The sequence below is a fragment of the Podarcis melisellensis genome, assembly GCF_964234715.1.
Source record: "Podarcis melisellensis genome assembly, chromosome: 13".
Lineage (NCBI taxonomy): Eukaryota > Metazoa > Chordata > Lepidosauria > Squamata > Lacertidae > Podarcis > Podarcis melisellensis.
The window spans coordinates 55,506,209-55,526,618 of record NC_138545.1 but is presented as its reverse complement, the minus strand read 5'-3'; the positions used below and the strand labels follow the sequence as shown (position 1 = coordinate 55,526,618).

Sequence of the window (20,410 nt, the reverse complement as noted above, 5' to 3'; positions counted from 1 at the left end):
GATGGAAAGCCCCCGAGGGAGTCTGGATCTCCCAGACGCTGTCCCTGCAAGCGCACCAAGTTCCATTTCTTAAGATGAAAAACTGGATTTAAGTTTTGGACATGCTTCGAGTGAGGAGGGGGAAATTATTCTGCCAATTAAGCCAGCCACTGAGATAAGGAAAAAGGATAACATATAAGTTGGTACGTTGAACAGAACGGAAAGGAGGGGGGTAAGCCTTTTTTCTTTTTCTGATTTATTATGATACTTGGCAAAAAACAACAACCCAGAAGAACCGTTTACATCATTTATAGCAAGCGAGACTGAAAAGTTTTCTATTTGTTGATATGAATATGTCTCTAAAACTATAAACTGTGTGGAAATAACAATATTATATAATTAAAGCTTTTGATCTTTGAATTGCTTGGAAGAAGATAAAAGATTCTCCAACTGTTGATATTAGAAGCAGGATCTCATTAGCCGCTGGAGGATGTTAAAATTTTTTGGATGGTTTCCTAGATTGTGTTGGAGGATTCATGACACATTTTTAATTTGGAAAACCACCATTATGGAATAAGACTGAGCTGCAGAATTATAAATAGTCATAGGGGGAGGTGAGCCTTTAATATGCTACTGTATATGTACTTCAAGTCTGATTTGGTAAATCTCCCCTAGAAAGGCTAATGTTTGATGCAACCGGTCTGGGAAAATTAATGAGCAGACGCTTATAACTGATTACATAGGAACTGAGAGAAGATGGCGGCTGCCAGCAGCGAAAAGACTTTTGGATTGATTCGGCAGAAATACCAGCATGTGAGGAGATACTGCAAAGGACAGAGGGGTATCATACACATAAAATTCACACAGAAACACATCATTTTACTTCAACTCGCTTGTGGAAACAACTCAGAGGCCATGAAAGAAGGAAAACAACAGGAAGATTTAAAGGAACTATTAGAAATGACTATCAAAAGCAGTAGAGATATGAGATGATCAGAGCCCCGCCCCCCTGAACTTGAAGCATGGGAAGTCCCAATAAAAAATTAATAACTCAGCAGAATATTTGGATTATTTGATGTGTATATGTATAATTTGGAATACTTAATGTGATTTGATTGGATTGTTAAAATAGAAAACTTAATAATTTTTTTTAAAAAAAAGAGAACTATTTTTTTTCTTTTTTGGAATTTAACAGGATTGGTTTTGACACTAAACTTGGAAGGTGCTCTATTAGTCCTGATTTGGAATAATATCCTTTAAATTGGAGCTTGACAAAAGAGCACCGGCTTTCTGGATTTTGGATTAATAACACCTGGATCTCCACAATCAGACCCAAAGCTAAGCAGGTGAACACTCACCCAACTCTGGGAGGGACCTTCGGGACGGGAGAGTGCCTGGAATTAGCTGGAGGGCATACGTTGTGAGAAATAATATGAAGAACGGTGAAGAGCAGTGTGTAAGGAAAATATCATATTAATTTGGATTTACAATTATTTTGGATGTATAAACATTTTGGATTTACAATTTAAAATTACCCACGTCTGACAGGAACTATTTGGAAGTACTGAAAGACCCGGGTATAGGGTGGTATATAAATTCAGTAAATAATAATAATAATAATAATAATAATAATAATAATAATAATAAATCAAAAGAACTGAGCAGCTGTGAGCAGCATTACATTTTTTATTTTTTTTATTAACTGTGCCTACAGTTTAATCTTTAAATTGCTTAATCTTTAAATTCCTATAAACCTAAAGTTACATTGTCCATATTTGCTAAATGCGTACTCTTTGTATTGGTGAACATACTATGTCTCTGCGAACAGTTTGATTTTTTTCGTTTCCATCCTGTTTGCTCTTGTTATTAGGTTGAGAACCGAAACAAAAATCTGAGAGGTGGCCTTGAACAACTAATAAGAGCAGGGGTAGGCAAGCTAAGGCCCATGGGCCACAAGCGGCCCACGGGGGTCATTAAACCAGCCCACGAGCCGCCCCCGAACCGAGCTGCCTGCTCGGTGAGCCCCCGCGCGCTGCGCTAAACCGGTGCAGCGCAACACAGGGACTCGCTTCTGTGGTGCTGGAAATCGGGTCTGCGCATACTCAGATGCCGAAAATCTCACCTGCGCAGCAGACACCGGAAATCACGGCTGCGCATGCTTATGCATGCGCACGATCTGGCCCACGGAGGGATCTCCAATGGAGTGAACCAGCCCAAGCGAGATAAACCTTGCCGACCCCTGGATAAGAGTGACACTGAGAAGCCATTTTTTGCCAGTGTTTTTAATGTCTCTTCTTAAACAGACATAAAATTGTAAGTAAGCAAGGGATGGCATCTCCAACTAGAAAGAAGTAAAGGCCTCTCAGGTCGATGAGATTCAGTTCCTGAGGGCAGCATAGCATCTGAGATGGTTTCCATTTTGGGAGACTTTAAAAAGCAAATGCTGGCACAAATGCAAACACAATTTGATAGTGTCAAGGAGGATATTAGGGGGGAGATGGAAAAGCATAGAAAAAAGGTGACAGATGCCACGGAAATAAGCGTTAAAAATTTGGAGACCAAAACTCAAAAAACGGAAAAAGTCATCCAAGAATTGCAGGAAGAACAAGAGGTAATTAAGAGCGACATGAAAGGTCTATCGGGTAGGCAGGACCAATTTGAGCTACAGCTTGCCCTCCTTGAGATGAGGCAAAAATCCAATATTCTCAGAATAAGAGGTTTGCCAGAGAAGGAGGGAGAAACAAGATTTGTTGACATATATAGCCAAGACAATTGCTGATTGGTTGGGGGAAAGTCAGGAGTATCTGGAAGAATCAAGTTGCTACCGGGTTTCGTTCGAAGACTTCTAGAGCTAGAAAGCAACCTGGAGACTGCTTGGGGTCAGGGGAGCTATTCTCCAAAAAATTATGAAAACAGCCTCCAGGTTGACAGTAATGAGATGGCCATTTACAAGGAAATCCCCCCGATTTTATGACAAATGGCAAAAATGTATTTCTATTTGGAAAGGGAAGAAACCGAAAATAAAACATAAAATATTAACAGATATTAAAGATAGAGGCGGATTCTCCCTTCCAGATTTTAAATTGTATTATGAAGCAAGCTGTGTTACTTGGATCCGGGATTGGGTCAAATTAGAAAATACTGATTTATTAGACCTGGAAGGACATGATTTGGCTGGCAATGAGTATTTATGGTACAGTAAAGGGAAGGTACATAAAGGCTTCCGTAACCATATAATTAGGAAATCAAACAAACAAACAAACAATCTTTATTACGGTCCAGAGACCAACAAAACATTACAAATCAATACAGAGTTCATACAGCCTACCTCCAGGTTAATCAAGCACTTTGTTTGGAATATAGGGCTCATTTGTTCTTGCAACCACCGATAAAAACTTTGCCACTGCCAAAGTTCTAGCTTTTGTCCGGTCTTCCAGTAGGAACCTGACATAGTGAGCCTCTGACTTTCCCGGGAAAGGCACCAGCAAGGGTAGTATCAATTCAGCCCTGGCCTGCTCATACTTCGCACAATGTAACAAAATATGATTTATGGAATCGATGTCTTGAGCACACGAGCAAAGTCTGTCCTGGTAGGGAACTCCTCTCAACCTACCATCCAGCACTGCAGAGGGGAAGACATTCAGTCTGGCCTTGGTAAATAGCCTTCGATAGTTAGGTACTGTCAGGTTTTTGATGTAAGATGTTAACTCAAAGACATACCCATATTGAACTCCTGCTGCCAGTGGACTACAGGCTGCATGTGATCGAGATCGCAAGTCACTGTGTGCATTGTCCCATAATCTTTGCTTTAAAGCCTTTTGGGCGCCTTCATAGCCCAGGTAATACAGTTGGGGGGGAGACAAACCAATAGAGGTGGCTTTTTTAGCCATGGTTTCCTGCCATTTTCTGACAAATTCCTCATTGGTCAAATGTTGGTACAGACCCCTAGATTAAACACTGAAATCCTGAGCCAATGTCTTAGGGCAGCCCACCACGCTCTAGCTGAAATTGGGCATTCACCAGCTTCCAACAAAAGTACGGAGTTGGGGACACAGTTAGGTACCTGCAGCAGAGATCGTATAAATTTTGCCTGAAAGCCATCTAGCTTTGGCAGGTCCCCATTATGCCAGACATTTGCTGCATACAGGAGTTGGGAAACGGGCTTTGCGTTGAAAACCCTTAAGGCTGCTGGAACATATTTGCCGCCCTTTGTGAAGAAGAATCTATGTATGGCTAGCTTTGTAATCTCCGCCTTTTGAAGGGAGGTTTGCCAATGGTGCTTCCAAGATCTTGTATGATGGAATGTGAGCCCTAGGTAACTGAAGTATTTTACCTGTTCGAGGTTATGGCCATCCAGTACCCATTTAGACTGGGAGAATCTTCTTTCGAAGACTAAGATTTTAGATTTTTCATAATTAATGGATAAACCATTTCCAGAACAGTAATCAGAAAATTTATTAGGAAATCATTAATAAAAGTATGGGGGAAATATAAAGATTTATTAGAACAAAAAAATGCCCTGGTGGGTTGCCCCAACAGAGGGAATATCAATCAAAAGGATAAATATGGAAACTGGATTATGAGGAGATTAGAGACTTTGTTCATGATTGGCTGCAACACCTTCAACTAAATGAGGTTTTTAAAGAAGATAACAAGAAAGGATTCTGTTATACCATATATAGATTCCAAAGAGAAATTACAGAGGATAATAATAAACTTTTAAAGAAAATGTATAATTTATTGTTAGAATGGGAGACGAAAGACGAAGAGGTTAAATCGGTAATGATTAAATGGGCACAAAATATAGGTCATAATATACAAATGGAAGACTGGGGAAAGTTATGGAAAGTTAATTTAAAATTAACTGATTGTGTATTGTTAAAAGAGAATTATATGAAAATGATGTACTGATGGTTTATTACACAAGCGAAAATGGCCAAAATGTATAGAACAAGCTCCAATAAGTGTTGGAAATGTAAAGAAAAAGAAGGAACGTTTTATCACATGTGGTAGAATTGTAAAATAATTAAAAACTATTGGTACATGATGAAAAGAAATGAAATGAAAAAGAATGTTTAAGATAACCTTTGTTAAAAGGCATTTTAGGTCAAGATTTGCCAAAAGACAAAAAAAAATTATTTATGTATACTACAACAGTGGCTAAAATTTTACTAGCTCAAAAGTGGAAAGGCGATGAAATGCCAACGAAATAACAATGGAAAGAAAAACTGATGGAATATGCTGAAATGGTGAAGTTGACTGAAAGACCTAAAGATAAGGACAATATTGACTTTTAAAAGACTGAGAACCTTTTATGATGTACATACAGAAGCAACATAAGGAAAGGGACTCACTTGCAGGGTTTTAGTAAACACAATCAACAAATAGAACATAATAATGAAGTATAATCTTAACTTTACTATATTAGGGAATAAGATAACATGCAGGAGAAGTGAATACGTTATAAAGCAGAAAGGGAAGTTGGGGGAAATTGTGGGGTCGGGGTGGTATTGGAAATCTATTTTGTGACCATCTTACCAGTAGGGATTATTTTAAAATTTGTTCTCTCACATATATATATATTATATATATATATATATATATATATATATATATATATATATATATATATATATATATATATATATAAAATAGATATAGATATAGATGGTATAGATATAGATGATGTAGATAGTCCCTATTAAAATTCATTTTGTTAGCTTGTGCCCAGTTCTCCAATCTGTTGAGGTAATTTTGAATTTTGAATCTGTCTTCTGTGGCATTAGCTCCCCCTCCCAGTTTGGTGCCATCTGCAAATTTGATGAGCATCCCCTCAATTCTTTCATCCAAGTCGTTTATAAAGACATTGAACAACAATGGGCCCAAGATACAGTGGTACCCCACTTGTCATTTTTTTCCAGGATGACAAGGAACCATTAACCATTACTGCTTGGGTTTGGTCAGTCAACGAGCTACAAATCCACCTAACAGTTACATTTTACCAGCATTTTCACAAGAATATCATTGGGGACTTTGTCAAAAGCCTTACTGAAATCAAGTCCAGAAGCTCAAAGGCCTCTCAGTTCTGCAATTCTGTACAGCTCTAGCTTACCAAGCCCCCTGTGATATACAGCCTTCGCTCTGCCCCTTTTGCAAAAGGGGAACTGAAGCTTAGAGGCAGCACCTCTGCCCAAGGACACAAAACAGATCAAGGGCTCAGTTTCCAAGGTTCAAGCCTATTGCAAAAGTGCAGGGATCAGAAGGAGCCACTGCCCAGCTCCCATCCATTGTAAGAGACTGGGAAAGAGAAAGGTAGAGCCCAAGTGGATCCTGACTCCAGGTGGGAGCAGGCCCTTCTCCCTTACAAAGGGATCCGTGGACCTTGGCTGCTCAGGGGTGCCACCCCAGGAGCCTCACCTGTCCACACTGTGTCGCTGGTCGCTCCAGGTGCCATACTGACTGTCCGTCTCTTGCACAAGCGTGTCGGTGTCCTTGGCTTCTGCAGCTGGCCTGCCAAAGCACTGCTTCAGCTGATCCTGCAACACACAAGGGAGGGGGGAGCATGCATTAGCCCCTTCTAGGGCAAGGAACAGCTAGCAGGTCTAGGGAGTGATGGCGAATAAAGGGTCGCGATGTCTGTTTCCTCCTGGCACTTAGCAGGGTGTGGCCTCCCCAACGGGCTTTCCAAGCATCCCACCCCCACCTTCTATAGGGAATCATCTGTAGAAACTGAGAGGTGTACCCTTGTTCCATGGCTGCTTGCTTGTTCTTATAAACAGCCCCACCCCAATACAGCAAAGGGCCAAAAATATGGGGAAGTCACCTTTAAAAGGACAACTTTCAAGGAGGCTGAAACCTGGTGTCACTTAAACTGCTCTAGGTATTGTTGCTGTGTGAGGGCTATGAGCATCCTTGACTAGAAAGCCGGCTGTGTGACAGAGGGGATTCCCAGGAAGAGTAATGGGGGTAGGGCTCCTGGGTCTTGTACCATGCGGGAAAAGAGTTAGAAGGACTCACAGAAAAATAGCAGGGTTCTCTCACAAAATGTGCCAAATTTTCCTCTTAGGAAACAGAGCATAGACTCATCTTGCCTAGACAAAGCTGGTTTTAGAAACCAGTGAACACCCCAAAATCTGGTACTGAGTGTTCCTTTCTCTCACTTTATACATTTTGCTTTTCTGTTTGGCTAACCCATGGGTAGGCAAATTAAGGCCTGGGGGCCAGATCCAGCCTAATCGCCTTCTCAATCTGGCCCGCAGGTGGTCCGGCAATCTGTGTGTTTCTACATGAGTAGAATGTGTGCTTTTATTTAAAATGCATCTCTGTGTTATTTGTGGGGCATAGGAATTTGTTCATTCCCCCCCCCCCCCAAAATATAGTCTGGCCCTCCAAAGGTCTGAGGGACAGTGGACTGGCCCCCTGCTGAAAGAGTTTGCTGACCTCTGGGCTAACCTGTTCAAGGTCCTTCTTATCTTGCCCAACCCCTTTTGTTTACGGAATGCCCATCACAGGCCTGCTCTCTCTCTCTCTCTCTCTCTCTCTCTCTCTCTCGCTTGGCAACTGTGCCACGATTAGGTCACTACCAACAGGCAAAGCTATTGAAAAATAATATGGTACATGTTAATTAATGGAGACAGCAAAGCGAAAGAGCAGAATAAAGCTAGGTCAGCCCAATAAAAGCCCTTTGTTTTATGCAGTTCCATTCCAGCCACCAAATGATTCTGGTCCCTTCTACCCAGCCTATCATGACAATCACTTTTCATTAAAAAAGAACTATGTGCTTCCTTTGCCAAGGCCCTCTGAAACCCAAAAAAGTTATTTGATTTGCTCTCAGTCCTGCCATCAGCATCCCTCTAGAAGGGAAGTAAACACAGGAGGAGGTTCTTCAAGCACTGCCAGGGTCCTCAAGCTGAGCTGCTGGTCGGCCACACTCTTCCGTCCTCAGAACCTTCCCAGCTCAGGGAAGTAAACACAGACATGTGACACACCAGCCACAATGTTAGCAACAAAGGAGTGATTTGCTAACAACACACACCAAGAGTGGCCACTCCAAAGGATTCCAACTTGTGCACTGCTAATGGCAGGGACCTTTACAACATAGACACACACTCCTTTCTGTGCCCGAGGAAACTGAGAGAAAGTACAGCCAGGGGTAGCTCAGGAGGGCAAGTCCCAGCCACAAACAAGGAGACTCTCTGTTTAAGCCCTGGGGATCTACTCAGGTCCCAGAACCCAGGTTATAGTCTTAGTTGCGACCAGACCAAGTGGCTACTGGTGAGACAAGGCAGAACTCGAGTAAGAACTTGTCCAGTGGACAACTTTGCCATGGTGTCCTCTGGGCTGTTGTCCAACAGAAGCCACAGAAGACCTTTAAATATTTGCTTTAAAAATTCTTGTGCTCACTGGAAAGGGACCTTCCACTCAGAAGCACAATCAAACTCCTTGTTTGAGTCACAGCAAGCTTCACCAGACCATAATCTATGGGTTCTTGTGCCAGAGAACATCCTGATGGATTGGGGCTCTCCTCTCTCCAAAGCGGAGTGACTTTGCATTGACCCACAGGGAAAATTCAGAAGAGCTTCTGGCTAGATAACACAGGCAGGGAGAAAAGGCTTATTGTGAGAAAGGCCCTGGATTTAGGGAGGGGGAGAAATTCTATTTAGTCTGCATTTGAAGACAAACTGGCCAAACTCCCATATTCCAAATCAAATGTGACTCAAAACACAACCATCCCTTGAAATGTGCATTTCTTTAAAAAAAAATAATCCAGTATAGTTCCCTAGTCAAGTAATGCATCCAAAAGTGCAGATAAAAGCTGCACAGATTAGTGAAATGCATTGTGTTAGGCCGGGAAAATTGGTATGCATGGATGTGTGTATTGGGCACAATTGCATACAGAATGTATTCAGATAAATTCACACCGAAATGCTGATGAACTTTCATGAGCTTTTTCTAAAAGAAAATTTCAAATTGTTGCAAGAATGTGGAGAACTAAATTTAAGGTTGGAAAAATAAGAAATAGAGAGAACTGATTTGGATTATGAGAGACTGTGGAATAATTACATGTTGCTCTAAACTACTTGACCCAAACCATATGAAAGTTTCCAGTTTGTTAGTACAGCTGCTCTACTAAGGTAATGGAGACTCCGTGGTACAACATTTTTGTTTCTAGACTCAGTCTTGGGGAAAGAGTTTAGAACCTCCAGCTCAATGAATATCTTGAGGCAAACAGCCACCACATGTTATTTATGCGACACATTAAATACCTGCTGGAAGGCCCTGTAGTCAGCTGGCCAGAGAAGGCCATGTGAACCTACAGGAGCTTCTGGGTGAAACTCGCTAACTAGTCCGCTGGACAGGAGCCTGGTTACTCACCACACTCACCATCAGCAATGGGAATTAAAAAACCCCAGTAAATGTGTACATGGAGAACAATGAAAAATCTACATTTTTAACACTCCTCCTGTGAGTAAAAAGTCTGCTAAAGGGACAGCTTGAATGTGTAAGCCATGACTTTGTCATGAAAGATTATCTTTAGACATCAAAATGTGCTGTGGAAATTCTTCTACCAATGATGGGAAGTGTCGAGAGACACCCAAAAAAATCCTCCAGGCAAAACATTTGAAAGAGTTGCACCCCAGTTTGTGGTTGGGGGGCACATAGATGCAAGGCTGAGTTGCACACTTCTGCTACAGGCTGTTTCTTGGTGGGTCCATGTTGTCCACATAATGTGAGAGGACTGGTACAGACACAGGCTGGCACCTTCTGGTAGCAAAATGGCACTCTCTCTCTTGCTCTCTCTGTCTCTTATCCTTTGCATTTCAGCTGGTAGCATTTGATTGCAAATTCCTTCTACAGGTTGATCACAAACTTTGTAAAATAAAATAAAAAGCCCAAGTCTGTGGTGTATGTGAGAAACAAACACCCCCCACCCACCCATACACCCCTTTTTCAGAACATCTATGCTGCAGTTGGGACTGTGGCTGGTGAAAAGGTTTATATAACAATAACAATTGATTATTTATATGTCACCCATCTGACTAGGTTGCCGCAGCCACTCTGCCCCCCCCCAAGTAGTAAAAACACAATTTGCCCTTATCTGAAAGAGTCTGATGTTCAGGCTGCTCTTTAAACCAGAAGTTCTTAACCACTGCAAGCAAAAGTCATCACAAAGGCAACCTAAGAACACGGAAATTTCCTCACCATACAGAAGCATTCGTATGAAGAGTTCAAGGTGCCCCGCCCATAGCCAAGTTGCTGAGCAATAGCTCCCCTAGACCTGTAGCAGTCTTCTATGTCATTGCTTTGCAATGTAATTACTCACCAGAATCCACATGAGGCATTCAAGGTGCAGCAAGCAATCCTTGGTGCCTGCTTAGTTAAATACAGTTCTGTTCTCCACACTATCCCACTGAAAACATGACACACAACCAAACAATCAGCTAAAATACACCAACCCTCATGCACCTCTTAGCTAGGCTCAGGGTGGGGTGAATTTTCAGAAAAAGGAAGTCCAGCCACTCTCACAAATGTTTGTCCACACACATCCTAGTTTCTAAGTCAGTGGATGGATTGGAATTTCTCTCAGAGGGAGATCAGATAGACCAAGATGGGGCATAGAGAGGCAGTCTCTATGTTTTTTGCTTCAGGGCAACTACAAAAGTATGCCCCTCCCTGATAACTTTCTCCAGCCTTCCTAAAAAGCTATGGGCCACCTGCAACCCTAAAGTAAGACAACCACCAACTTTTGCAAAGTGCTTGAACTGCCAGAGGCAACCCTGGTAACCTGGTGACTAGCTACTTGCAAGCCTCCTTTCAACCCGTGCAGTTGTGCCTGGAAAACAAGCAACCCCCTTCTACCAGCACAGCTTTAGGAGTGCCTGCAGTTCCATGGCTGCAATGTTTAGCTAGATGGATTAAAAACCCTTTCATTGACTAAAAATGTGCCCTCAATTACTCAATGTGTTCTTTAAATCTATTTTTAATGCAATGAATTTTTAAAAAGACAGGATGGCACAGCAGGCAGACGTGGCCTGTTTCCCTTTGCATTGTAAAAAATGCCTCCAAGTTGTCAGCCTACTCCATCTTGGTTCCTGCCCTGCAAATGTTTTGGACTACAACTCCCAGACAACCATGCCGGCTGGTGCTAATGCAGGTTGCAGGCCAGAACATCTGAAGGGCATTAGGTGGAGGAAGGCTGCTCCAAGGGCATTCTATAAAACAGAACTATAGCTTTTATACATGTACATATTTAAGTGAATAAACTGACCACAACATTTTAATCAGGTGACAATTTTAATGTCACTTTACTCAAGGTATCCTGTCTCCACTCCAACTGAGCAGAGGGCTAACAGAGTACTCATGCCCCGCCTCCTGTTCTCACAGTGGCCAACCAGATGCCCGTGGGAAACTGAGTGATACAGAACAGGCACATATTTCTTTTAAAAAGTTTACTGACCACACAGAAATGTAAAGGCAAAATCCACATATTGCTCCCCAGAAAGCACACCAAGACACACACACAAAAAAAATCCAAGCACCATTTCCAAATACTCACTACTGGATAGGTTAACTTTGCCCACAAGGATCTGAACATGGCCCAATGCCTTCTTCTAGACCCGGTGAAGAACCCCTGTCCAATGTGCAGATGGCGTTAGGCAGAGCAATTTCCTGAGTGAGAGAAACCTTCCTCTCCCCTAACGTTTGCTGCTGCAGCAACAGATAAACAGTTCCTAGAACTGAGCAGGATCCTATCCCAGCTGACCTCACCAGCCATGGCAGTTATCTGGAAGATTTCCCACAGCATGAAGACACAGCATTTTTCTGTTGCTGATGACTCCTCTGTAGACGCAGAGAGGAGAAGGAGCCAGTGCAGCCACCAGCCCAACCCTCTGAACCCCAGCACATGAGTGGCTTGGGGTAGCCAACATTTCAAGGGCAGGGTGGGGGGAAGGGCCAAGAAGGAAGCCGTCTAAAAGGTGTGCCTTGGAGCCCTGACAGGGTGCTGGGACACCATTGTGGGTACATGGGAAGCTCTCTTATCCCAAGCCAGATCTTCGGTGCCTCTAGCCTGTTCTATTTGCACTGCCCAGGGGTGGTTCTCCAGGCAAGGGACCTTGTCAGCCCCATCCAGAGAAGCTGAGGATTGGCCCTGCATCCTTCTGCATGCACAGCACATGCTCTGCCAATGAGCCACTCTCCTTCCTTTGCCTATAGTGTGGACTCCCAATATCCTCTATGTCTGAAGCATCAGATGGTCCAAACTTAAGCCATCCAGATGAATATCCCTTGTCTCTGAAATCCAGCAGAGGACACAGAAACATCACTGGGTGTAGGAAATATTGACAAGGAATATTGACTTTCCACAAAGTCTTACAAATGTCATTTTAAGAAGGTGTCTAGACTTTTCCCTGCTAGAACTCTTTAGCTGGAAACCACAACAGTTAAACATGACAGAGTCTGACTTACATGTGTAAGAGAGTGGTAGGGGATGTTTTATCCCAAGTTGATGGCCTTTCAGCTGATTCCCTGGTGGCCCGCTGGAATGCGGAGCTAACCAGGGCTATTGACTGTCTGGCTCCGAGGCGCCCTCTCTGATTGCATGGAACCCGGACAGCCCCGTGGTTTTCCCCGGAGCTGAGGGTGATGAAACAATCTTTGAGATGGCTAGAGCGCCGGTGGCGGAAAACTCATTCTGAATCAGACCGGACACGGGCTAGAGCTCAACGTCGAGCCTACCAAGTGGCAATGGCGAAGAGGGCCTTCTTCACCGCCTCCATTGCATCTGCAGAAAACAACAGCAGGAGACTCTTTCAGGTGGTTTGCAATCTATCGGAACCACCTGCACCATCGGGGCCTGGTAGGGACCCCAAGATCTCCTGCAATGCTTTTGCAAAGTTTTTTGCAGATAAAGTCGCTCAGATTCAGAAGGAGGTAGACTCCACCGTGGGAGCAGGGCCAGGGTGGGAGAGTGCTATGAAACCGCTGGGAGAGATCATCAGGGGGTTTGGGCTGGGTGTTCATCAGTATGCAGATGACACCCAGCTCTACCTCTCCTTTAAATCAGAACCAGTGAAGGCGGTGAAGGTCCTGTGTGAGTGCCTAGAGGCTGTTGCAGGATGGATGGCGGCTAACAGATTAAGGTTGAATCCTGACAAGTCAGAAGTACTGTTTTTGGGGGATAGGGGGCGGGCGGGTGTGGGGGATTCCCTGGTCCTTAATGGGGTAACTGTGCCCCTGAAGGACCAGGTGCGCAGCCTGGGAGTCATTTTGGACTTACAGCTGTCCATGGAGGCACAGGTTAACTCTGTGTCCAGGGCAGCTGTCTACCAGCTCCACCTGGTACGCAGGCTAAGACCCTACCTGCCCGCGGACTGTCTTGCCAGAGTGGTGCATGCTCTAGTTATCTCCCGCTTGGACTACTGCAACGCGCTCTACATGGGGCTACCTTTGAAGGTGACCCGGAAACTGCAATTAATCCAGAATGCGGCAGCTAGACTGGTGACTGGGAGTGGCTGCCGGGACCACATAACACCGGTTCTGAGAGATCTGCATTGGCTCCCAGTACGTTTCCGAGCACAATTCAAAGTGTTGGTCCTGTATACCTGAAGGAGCGTCTCCACCCCCATCGTTCAGCCCGGACACTGAGATCCAGCGCCGAGGGCCTTCTGGCGGTTCCCTCATTGTGAGAAATAAGGTTACAGGGAACCAGGCAGAGGGCCTTCTCGGTAGTGGCGCCTGCCCTGTGGAACGCCCTCCCAGCAGATGTCAAAGCAATAAACAACTATTTTACTTTTAAAAGACAACTGAAGGCAGCCCTCTTTAGGGAAGTTCAGCCAGATGGGCGGGGTATAAATAATAAACTATTATTATTATTATTATTATTATTATTATTATTATTATTATTTTGGACATGCTAGAAAGAGTTCTGATGGTAGCACAGCTCATTTAAACAAGGCTCATTTAAAGTTATTATTATTACTACTATTTATTACGCATCCTTCACCCCCAGATCCCAAGGCTTGTTTACAATAATTAAAACACAAATGCAGCAGCACCCCAAATGAACATGGCTAACAGGTCCATTAATTTTAGCGAGTCTACTCTGAGCAGAAGTTACTTGGATCCAACCCCCAGGCTCCAGCCTGGTCTACACAAGTGAGGTGACAAAACATTCCTGGACTGTCCCATTTCAGACTGCAGGGGATGTACTATAGACTGACACAGACACACACACCACTTTGCATGTGGAAAACATCTCCAACCTTTTGCTTAATAAACTGGTTTGCTGTGCAGAGTGAGTTTATTTGGGAAGAGTGGGAAGAGCTCAGATATGCAGCCGCCTCTCCTACTAATGGCAGCCTGCAATGGTACAATCCAGGAGCACAGTTTTACCCCCACCCCCTCTGTGGTGTGACCAGGATTTCAGAGAGTTCCCCATCAATAGTGCAATCACCAAGAACATACGCACGCCTGCTCTCGTGGTATGTAGGTGGATATGACAGAACAGCAAATGTTATGGACTATTGCTAAAAACCACAAAGCGACACGGGTGGTGCTGTGGGTTAAACCACAGAGCCTAGGACTCCGTAACGGGGTGAGCTCCTGTTGCTTGGTCCCTGCTCCTGCCAACCTAGCAGTTCGAAAGCACGTCAAAGTGCAAGTAGATAAATAGGTACCACTCCGGCGGGAAGGTAAATGGCGTTTCCGTGCGCAGCTCTGGTTCACCAGAAGCGGCTTAGTCATGCTGGCCACATGACCCAGAAGCTGTACACTGGCTCCCTCGGCCAGTAAAGCGAGATGAGCGCCGCAACCCCAGAGTCGGTCACGACTGGACCTAATGGTCTGGGGTCCCTTTACCCTTTATTGCTAAAAACCACAAAGGGATGAACAGGAGATGAGACCTTAGCGATCCTTGAGACTTACTTGGTCATTAGCAAACTAGGACAGTTGCAGGTTTGGGAACACACACAAGCCAAAGAGATGCAAAACTCTGACAGCTAGCAACAGGCCAGGAGATCAGTATGTATGTGTCTCTCTCATCTCCATGCACTAGGAGAACAAGAGCTGCTGCTATATTAAAGCAGTGCAGGAGATGCAAGCAGAGCTCATTTTTCTCAACACCTAACTAAACATCCCACCTACTCTTGTACCATGTAGCTGAATGCTCTCACTGCTAATAATACCAGCCGCTACAGCTCAAAGGTTGCTATGCAACCAGAAGGCTGCCTGAATGATCCAAGTTACGTATTTCTCTCCCACAGCATCCTGCAAGTGACATCACTTTTGTGGAGCCATGAACATTTAGTATCAACAAACATTTTGCTTGTTGTATGCAGCAGTGGTGATATTCCTTATGATTTTGTGGCCTATCTTGCAAAAGGTTTAGACTGGATGCCACAAACATAAAATCAGAAGAGATATAATAGAGAAATGAAATCAACCCTATCAACAAAGCTCAAAACTGAAAGGGCTCAAAGAAGAGAAAGCAGTAAGGCCAGCAAAGCACACACTCACTTGCACTTAAGTTTCGCAGACAGAAAAGTCCTTCTTCACACAGCGCATAAACTATGGAACTCTCTCCCACAGGAAATGGCTTTAAAAGAGGACTGGACAAATTCATGAAAGAGGGGGCTTTCAATGGATACTAGCCAGGATGGCTATGTTCCTGTTGCAGGAAACCACAGGAGGGAGAGAATGCTTGTGCTTATGCCCTGCTTATGGGGTTTCCCCTGAGCCATCTGGTTGGCTACTGTCAAAGCAGCATGGTGGACTGGATGGGCTGCTGGCCAGATCCAGAGGGCTCCTTTTTTGTTCAAAATGCTGCTGGTGGGACACTCAAAGTGCAGTCCATCTGAGAAAGGGGAAGGGCCAGGTGAAAAGGAAGGGTTAAAATTCATATGGTATGAAGTCAAGGAGGCGGAGTGGAGAGCACCTGATGGGACAGGCCTCATGGCAAATGGAGAAGGTTGACATTTCAAGGTATTCAGGAAGCCATCACCAGGTGGCTGGCAGAAGCAGAATGATGCAGAATCCTCATCTGCAATGAATACCAGGTTGGTGCACTCTTTTCACGGGTTCAGAGGCACCCGATGGCATCAAAGTGCTGCTCCAAAGGTTCACATGGAAAGAAAGGTGTCTGCATGATAGCTGATTCTGCAGTACAGGACTGCCAACCTCAGGCTTGTAAAGGTCACCTCACCAAGCGGGTGGCAGGCCTGCAAAGAGATGGTCTTTGCTTTAAGATCAGAGGAAGCTTTATGAAAGGATGAAGCAGGAACTGGGAGGACAGGGCAGTTCAGTTTGGTAAAATTAAAAGCGAGTGTGCTCTCTGAATGCATGGAGAAGCTGGAATTAGAACTGGAAATTTTATTATCTAACCTGACACAAGCATTCCCTGGGCTGATGTTTAGAAGCAAGTAACCAGATGGCTTAACATATAGGTCTGAAAGCTTGCAGCTGGAGGAAAACCCAGATTATCCCTGACCATAGATGGCTTACTTGAATACCAAGATCTTGCACACTACTTCCTGGAGACGCTCAGGCCTTTTCAGACCTCTCTTGTCTAGCCTGCCCTGGCAAGAAACAGCTGGAATTTGAGATAAAGATGGCAGCAGCTGATTTGCATGCAAAACCAGGCTGAACAGGCAGCAGGAAGATGACCTCTAGTCTAGGAGTTGTATTCAAGTAAGCTTCACTAACTGTAAAACTTAGTCTCATCCATTCATTTCAACGTTTCTACTCTGAGTAAAACTTACTTAAGTACACTGGTGCCTCGCAAGATGAAATTAATTCGTTCCGCAAGTCTTTTCGTCTTGCGAGTTTTTCGTCTTGCGAAGCACGGTTTCCCATAGGAATGCATTAAAAATCAATTAATGCGTTCCTATGGAAACCGAACCGCCTTCAGACCAGGTCTGGGGACAGTCTGTCCCCCGACCTCTTCTGAAGGCTGGCGGGGGCGAAGGTCTTTGCTTCCCCCCCGCCTGCCTTCCCGGGACAGTCCCGGGGGCTTTTAAAATGCTGGCGGGCGGCAGCGAAGCCTTCGCTGCCGCCCGCCAGCATTTTAAAATCACCCCGGAACAGCGGAGGAATTCTCAGCTGTCCCGGGGCGATTTAAAAGCCCCCGGGAAGGCAGGCAGGGGGGGAGCAAAGACTTCCGCTGTCCGTGGGCGATCTTAAAATGCTGGCGGGCGGCAGCGAAGCCTTCGCTGCCTTTTCCGCTCTCCCGGAAAGGCAGGCGGGGGGGAGCAAAGACTTTTGCCCCCCGCCCGCCTTGGGAAGAGGTCCAGGACCTCTTCCCAAGGCGGGCGGGGGGCAAAAGTCTTTGCTCCCCCCCGCCTGCCTTCAAAAGCCATCCGGGATAGCGGGAAGCGCTTCCCTGCTATCCCGGACGCTTTTAAAATGCTGGCGGTGGGGAGCAAAGCCTTTCGCCCCCGCCGGCCTTGCTGGACCTCTTCTGAAGTCCGGAGGGGGGGAAAAGGCTTTGCTCCCCACCGCCAGCATTTAAAAAAGGGTCCCCGAGATTTCCCTATGGGCTTTCGTCTTGCGATGCAAGCCCATAGGGAAAATCGTCTAGCGAAGCGTCGCAAAAACCGAAAAACCCTTTTGTCTTGCGGGTTTTTCGTCTTGCGAGGCATTCGTCTTGCGGGGCACCACTGTACCACACTAGGTTTCTTCCTGATATGCTGGTTTCCCCAAGAGAAAATCTCTTCCTGCAGTCTGATGCCGTATGGTCCGCAAGTCTTTACCAGCTCACCTGCTATGTGTGTGTTAGCTAGGCATGAGATCCAGTGGAATGGGGAAGTCTCCCACAAAGGGGTTCCAGCATAAGCACATATCAGCCGGTTGCTGCGCATACTCCCTCGGGCCAGCCCAAAGAGCAGCCCCTAAGGGCTTTCTGGAGAACACAAACACAGTTCTCTCTTCCAATTTCCTTGGCAGTCAAACACTAGCCACTCATTGTTTGGCACAGACTGGGTTTACACTACGGCGTAAAACATTAGTTAACATCTCCAAGAATGTTCCTTAACCAAAAAGGGGATGATGTATTGTTATGAAGGCTGGTAATGTCATTTAATAGGAGAATGTAGGATAAAGCATGACTAAAACAAATTGCCCAAGGTCACCATGAATGGCAAATGTAGAGGCTCTCCCTTCCAAAGGGAGACTAGTTCCTGATGTAAAATCCAGCATTAGTCTTGGTTGCATTTAAAAGACTTATAGCAGGCTTCCTCAACCTCGGCCCTCCAGATGTTTTTGGCTTACAACTCCCATGATCCCTAGCTAGCAGGACCAGTGGTCAGGGATGATGGGAATTGTAGTCTCAAAACATCTGGAGGGCTGAGGTTGAGGAAGCCTAACTCATGGAAAGCTCCTTTAACGCTGTAGTGGTTCATGTTAAATTTTCTTCTACAAAGCTAACTTTTCTCCAATGAGAGAAAATATTTGATTTTTACATTTCCTGCAAGAATATTGTAGCACATACTTTAGAAAGAATCTGAGCAGCTCTCAAGAGATCAGCAGAAAATCTGACAATGATGAAAACAAAATTTTATCTGCTTTTAAATTTTGTCAACTTATAAACAAAAAACCCAGAAATTGTTCTAGTGAGGAATGCTGAGCTGAGAAGGGCTTCATGTGGCAGGCAACCAGCAAATTGCTATTATTTGACGTACAGAGCACCTTAACTGGTAAACATTTTCCACCCCTTCCTTTGGTTTATCCTTGAAATCAATTGGGCAATAGGGAACTACATAGAATCATAGAGTTGGAATAGACCACAAGGGCCATCGAGTCCAACCCCCTGCCAAGCAGGAAACACCATCAGAGCACTCCTGACATATGGTTGTCAAGCCTCTGCTTAAAGACCTCCAAAGAAGGAGACTCCACCACACTCCTTGGCAGCAAATTCCACTGTTGAACAGCTCTTACTGTCAGGAAGTTCTTCCTAATGTTTAGGTGGAATCTTCTTTCTTGTAGTTTGGATCCATTGCTCCGTGTCCGCTTCTCTGGAGCAGCAGAAAACAACCTTTCTCCCTCCTCTATGTGACATCCTTTTATATATTTGAACATGGCTCTCATATCACCCCTTAACCTCCTCTTCTCCAGGCTAAACATGCCCAGCTCCCTTAGCCGTTCCTCATAAGGCATTGTTTCCAGGCCTTTGACCATTTTGGTTGCCCTCCTCTGGACATGTTCCAGTTTGTCAGTGTCCTTCTTGAACTGTGGTGCCCAGAACTGGACACAGTACTCCAGGTGAGGTCTGACCAGAGCAGAAGACAGTGGCACTATTACTTCCCTTGATCTAGATGTTATACTCCTATTGATGCAGCCCAGAATTGCATTGGCTTTTTTAGCTGCCGTGTCACACTGTTGGCTCATGTCAACATCCCTGCCTTTCATTATCATTAGGTACTCAAGAATGCTTATGGAGCTGAAATATAGACAATATCAACCAAACCAGCACCACGTATCAAGAAAACAGCAGCTGGAGAACAATAACAAAACATTACAACCAGGACAGAGAACACAAGAAGGATGCCCACCAGCTTCCTAACCCTTGTGAGGGAGTGGGGACTGGGTGGGCTTCTCTAGGTGGTGAGTTTCCAAAGGAGTGGCACCATCAGCAAGGAAACTTGGCTGCCTCCTCACCTCTTTGGTAAAGAGAGCAAAGAGGGGAAACCTACTCGCATACCAGCTGCAAGTGCCATAGCATCTGGAAGAGAGAGGGTGCTTGAAACAGCAGCAGCTGCTTCATGAAAGCACAAAAGGTTAGGCATGTCTACCATTTCAGCTGACCTACTAACATTTACCATCACTTCTGATAAAGTGCCCAAATGATTCCCAATCCTCCCTGCCTGGTAGCTGAGATGTAACCTGCCAAGTGCCACAGACCTGGCTGGCATCTGAAAGATTTGTTGATTCTGCTTAGCTGAATAAAGCACTGCTGGGTCACTGCTATACGTGGAACACCTGAAAGATTTCTTAGAAACAGCAGCAGCTGCCTTATACGGACTCGGACCCTTGTGTGCATCTAGCTCAGTGCTATCTACATAGACTGGCAGCAGCTGTCCTGGGTTTCAGGCTGGGATTTTTCCCAGTCCTACCTGGAGATGTCGGGGATTGAACTGGGAATCTGCATGCAAAACAGGTTTCTGCCAAAGAGCTACAGCCCTTGCCCCAAAGGGGAGTTCTTCAAACTTGTTACCCTTAATCCACAGCACCACAATGTCTCTCAGAATGTTGCTCTGAGTTACCCACAATGTGCAAAGGCAACAATTATTATTCTATTCAGAATTTTGGGTTAAAAAAAAAAGATGTATGGCCAGCATGTCTATGGAATCTTACAGCTGTCTGATGTTTCCCTTTGCATGTAACCAAGGAGTAATTAGTTTTAAATACCATTTGCTTCTGGATGCATTCTCAGAAGGCT

The 20,410-nt window shown here is 44.8% G+C and overlaps 1 protein-coding gene across 8 annotated transcripts in view; it reads right to left on the bottom strand.

Moving 5' to 3' along the window:
• Positions 1-20,410, bottom strand: part of KIAA1671 — a 129,754-nt gene that overhangs the window by 32,549 nt on the left and 76,795 nt on the right. For all 8 annotated transcript variants that reach the window (XR_014162325.1, XR_014162326.1, XM_081884560.1 and 5 more), the window contains one exon: positions 6,397-6,515. Coding sequence is in view for 6 of the 8 variants with exons in the window: in XM_081884560.1 (XP_081740686.1) it covers positions 6,397-6,515 (119 nt within the window). In the remaining 2 variants the exon portion in view is untranslated. The remainder of the gene's footprint in view (positions 1-6,396; positions 6,516-20,410) is intronic.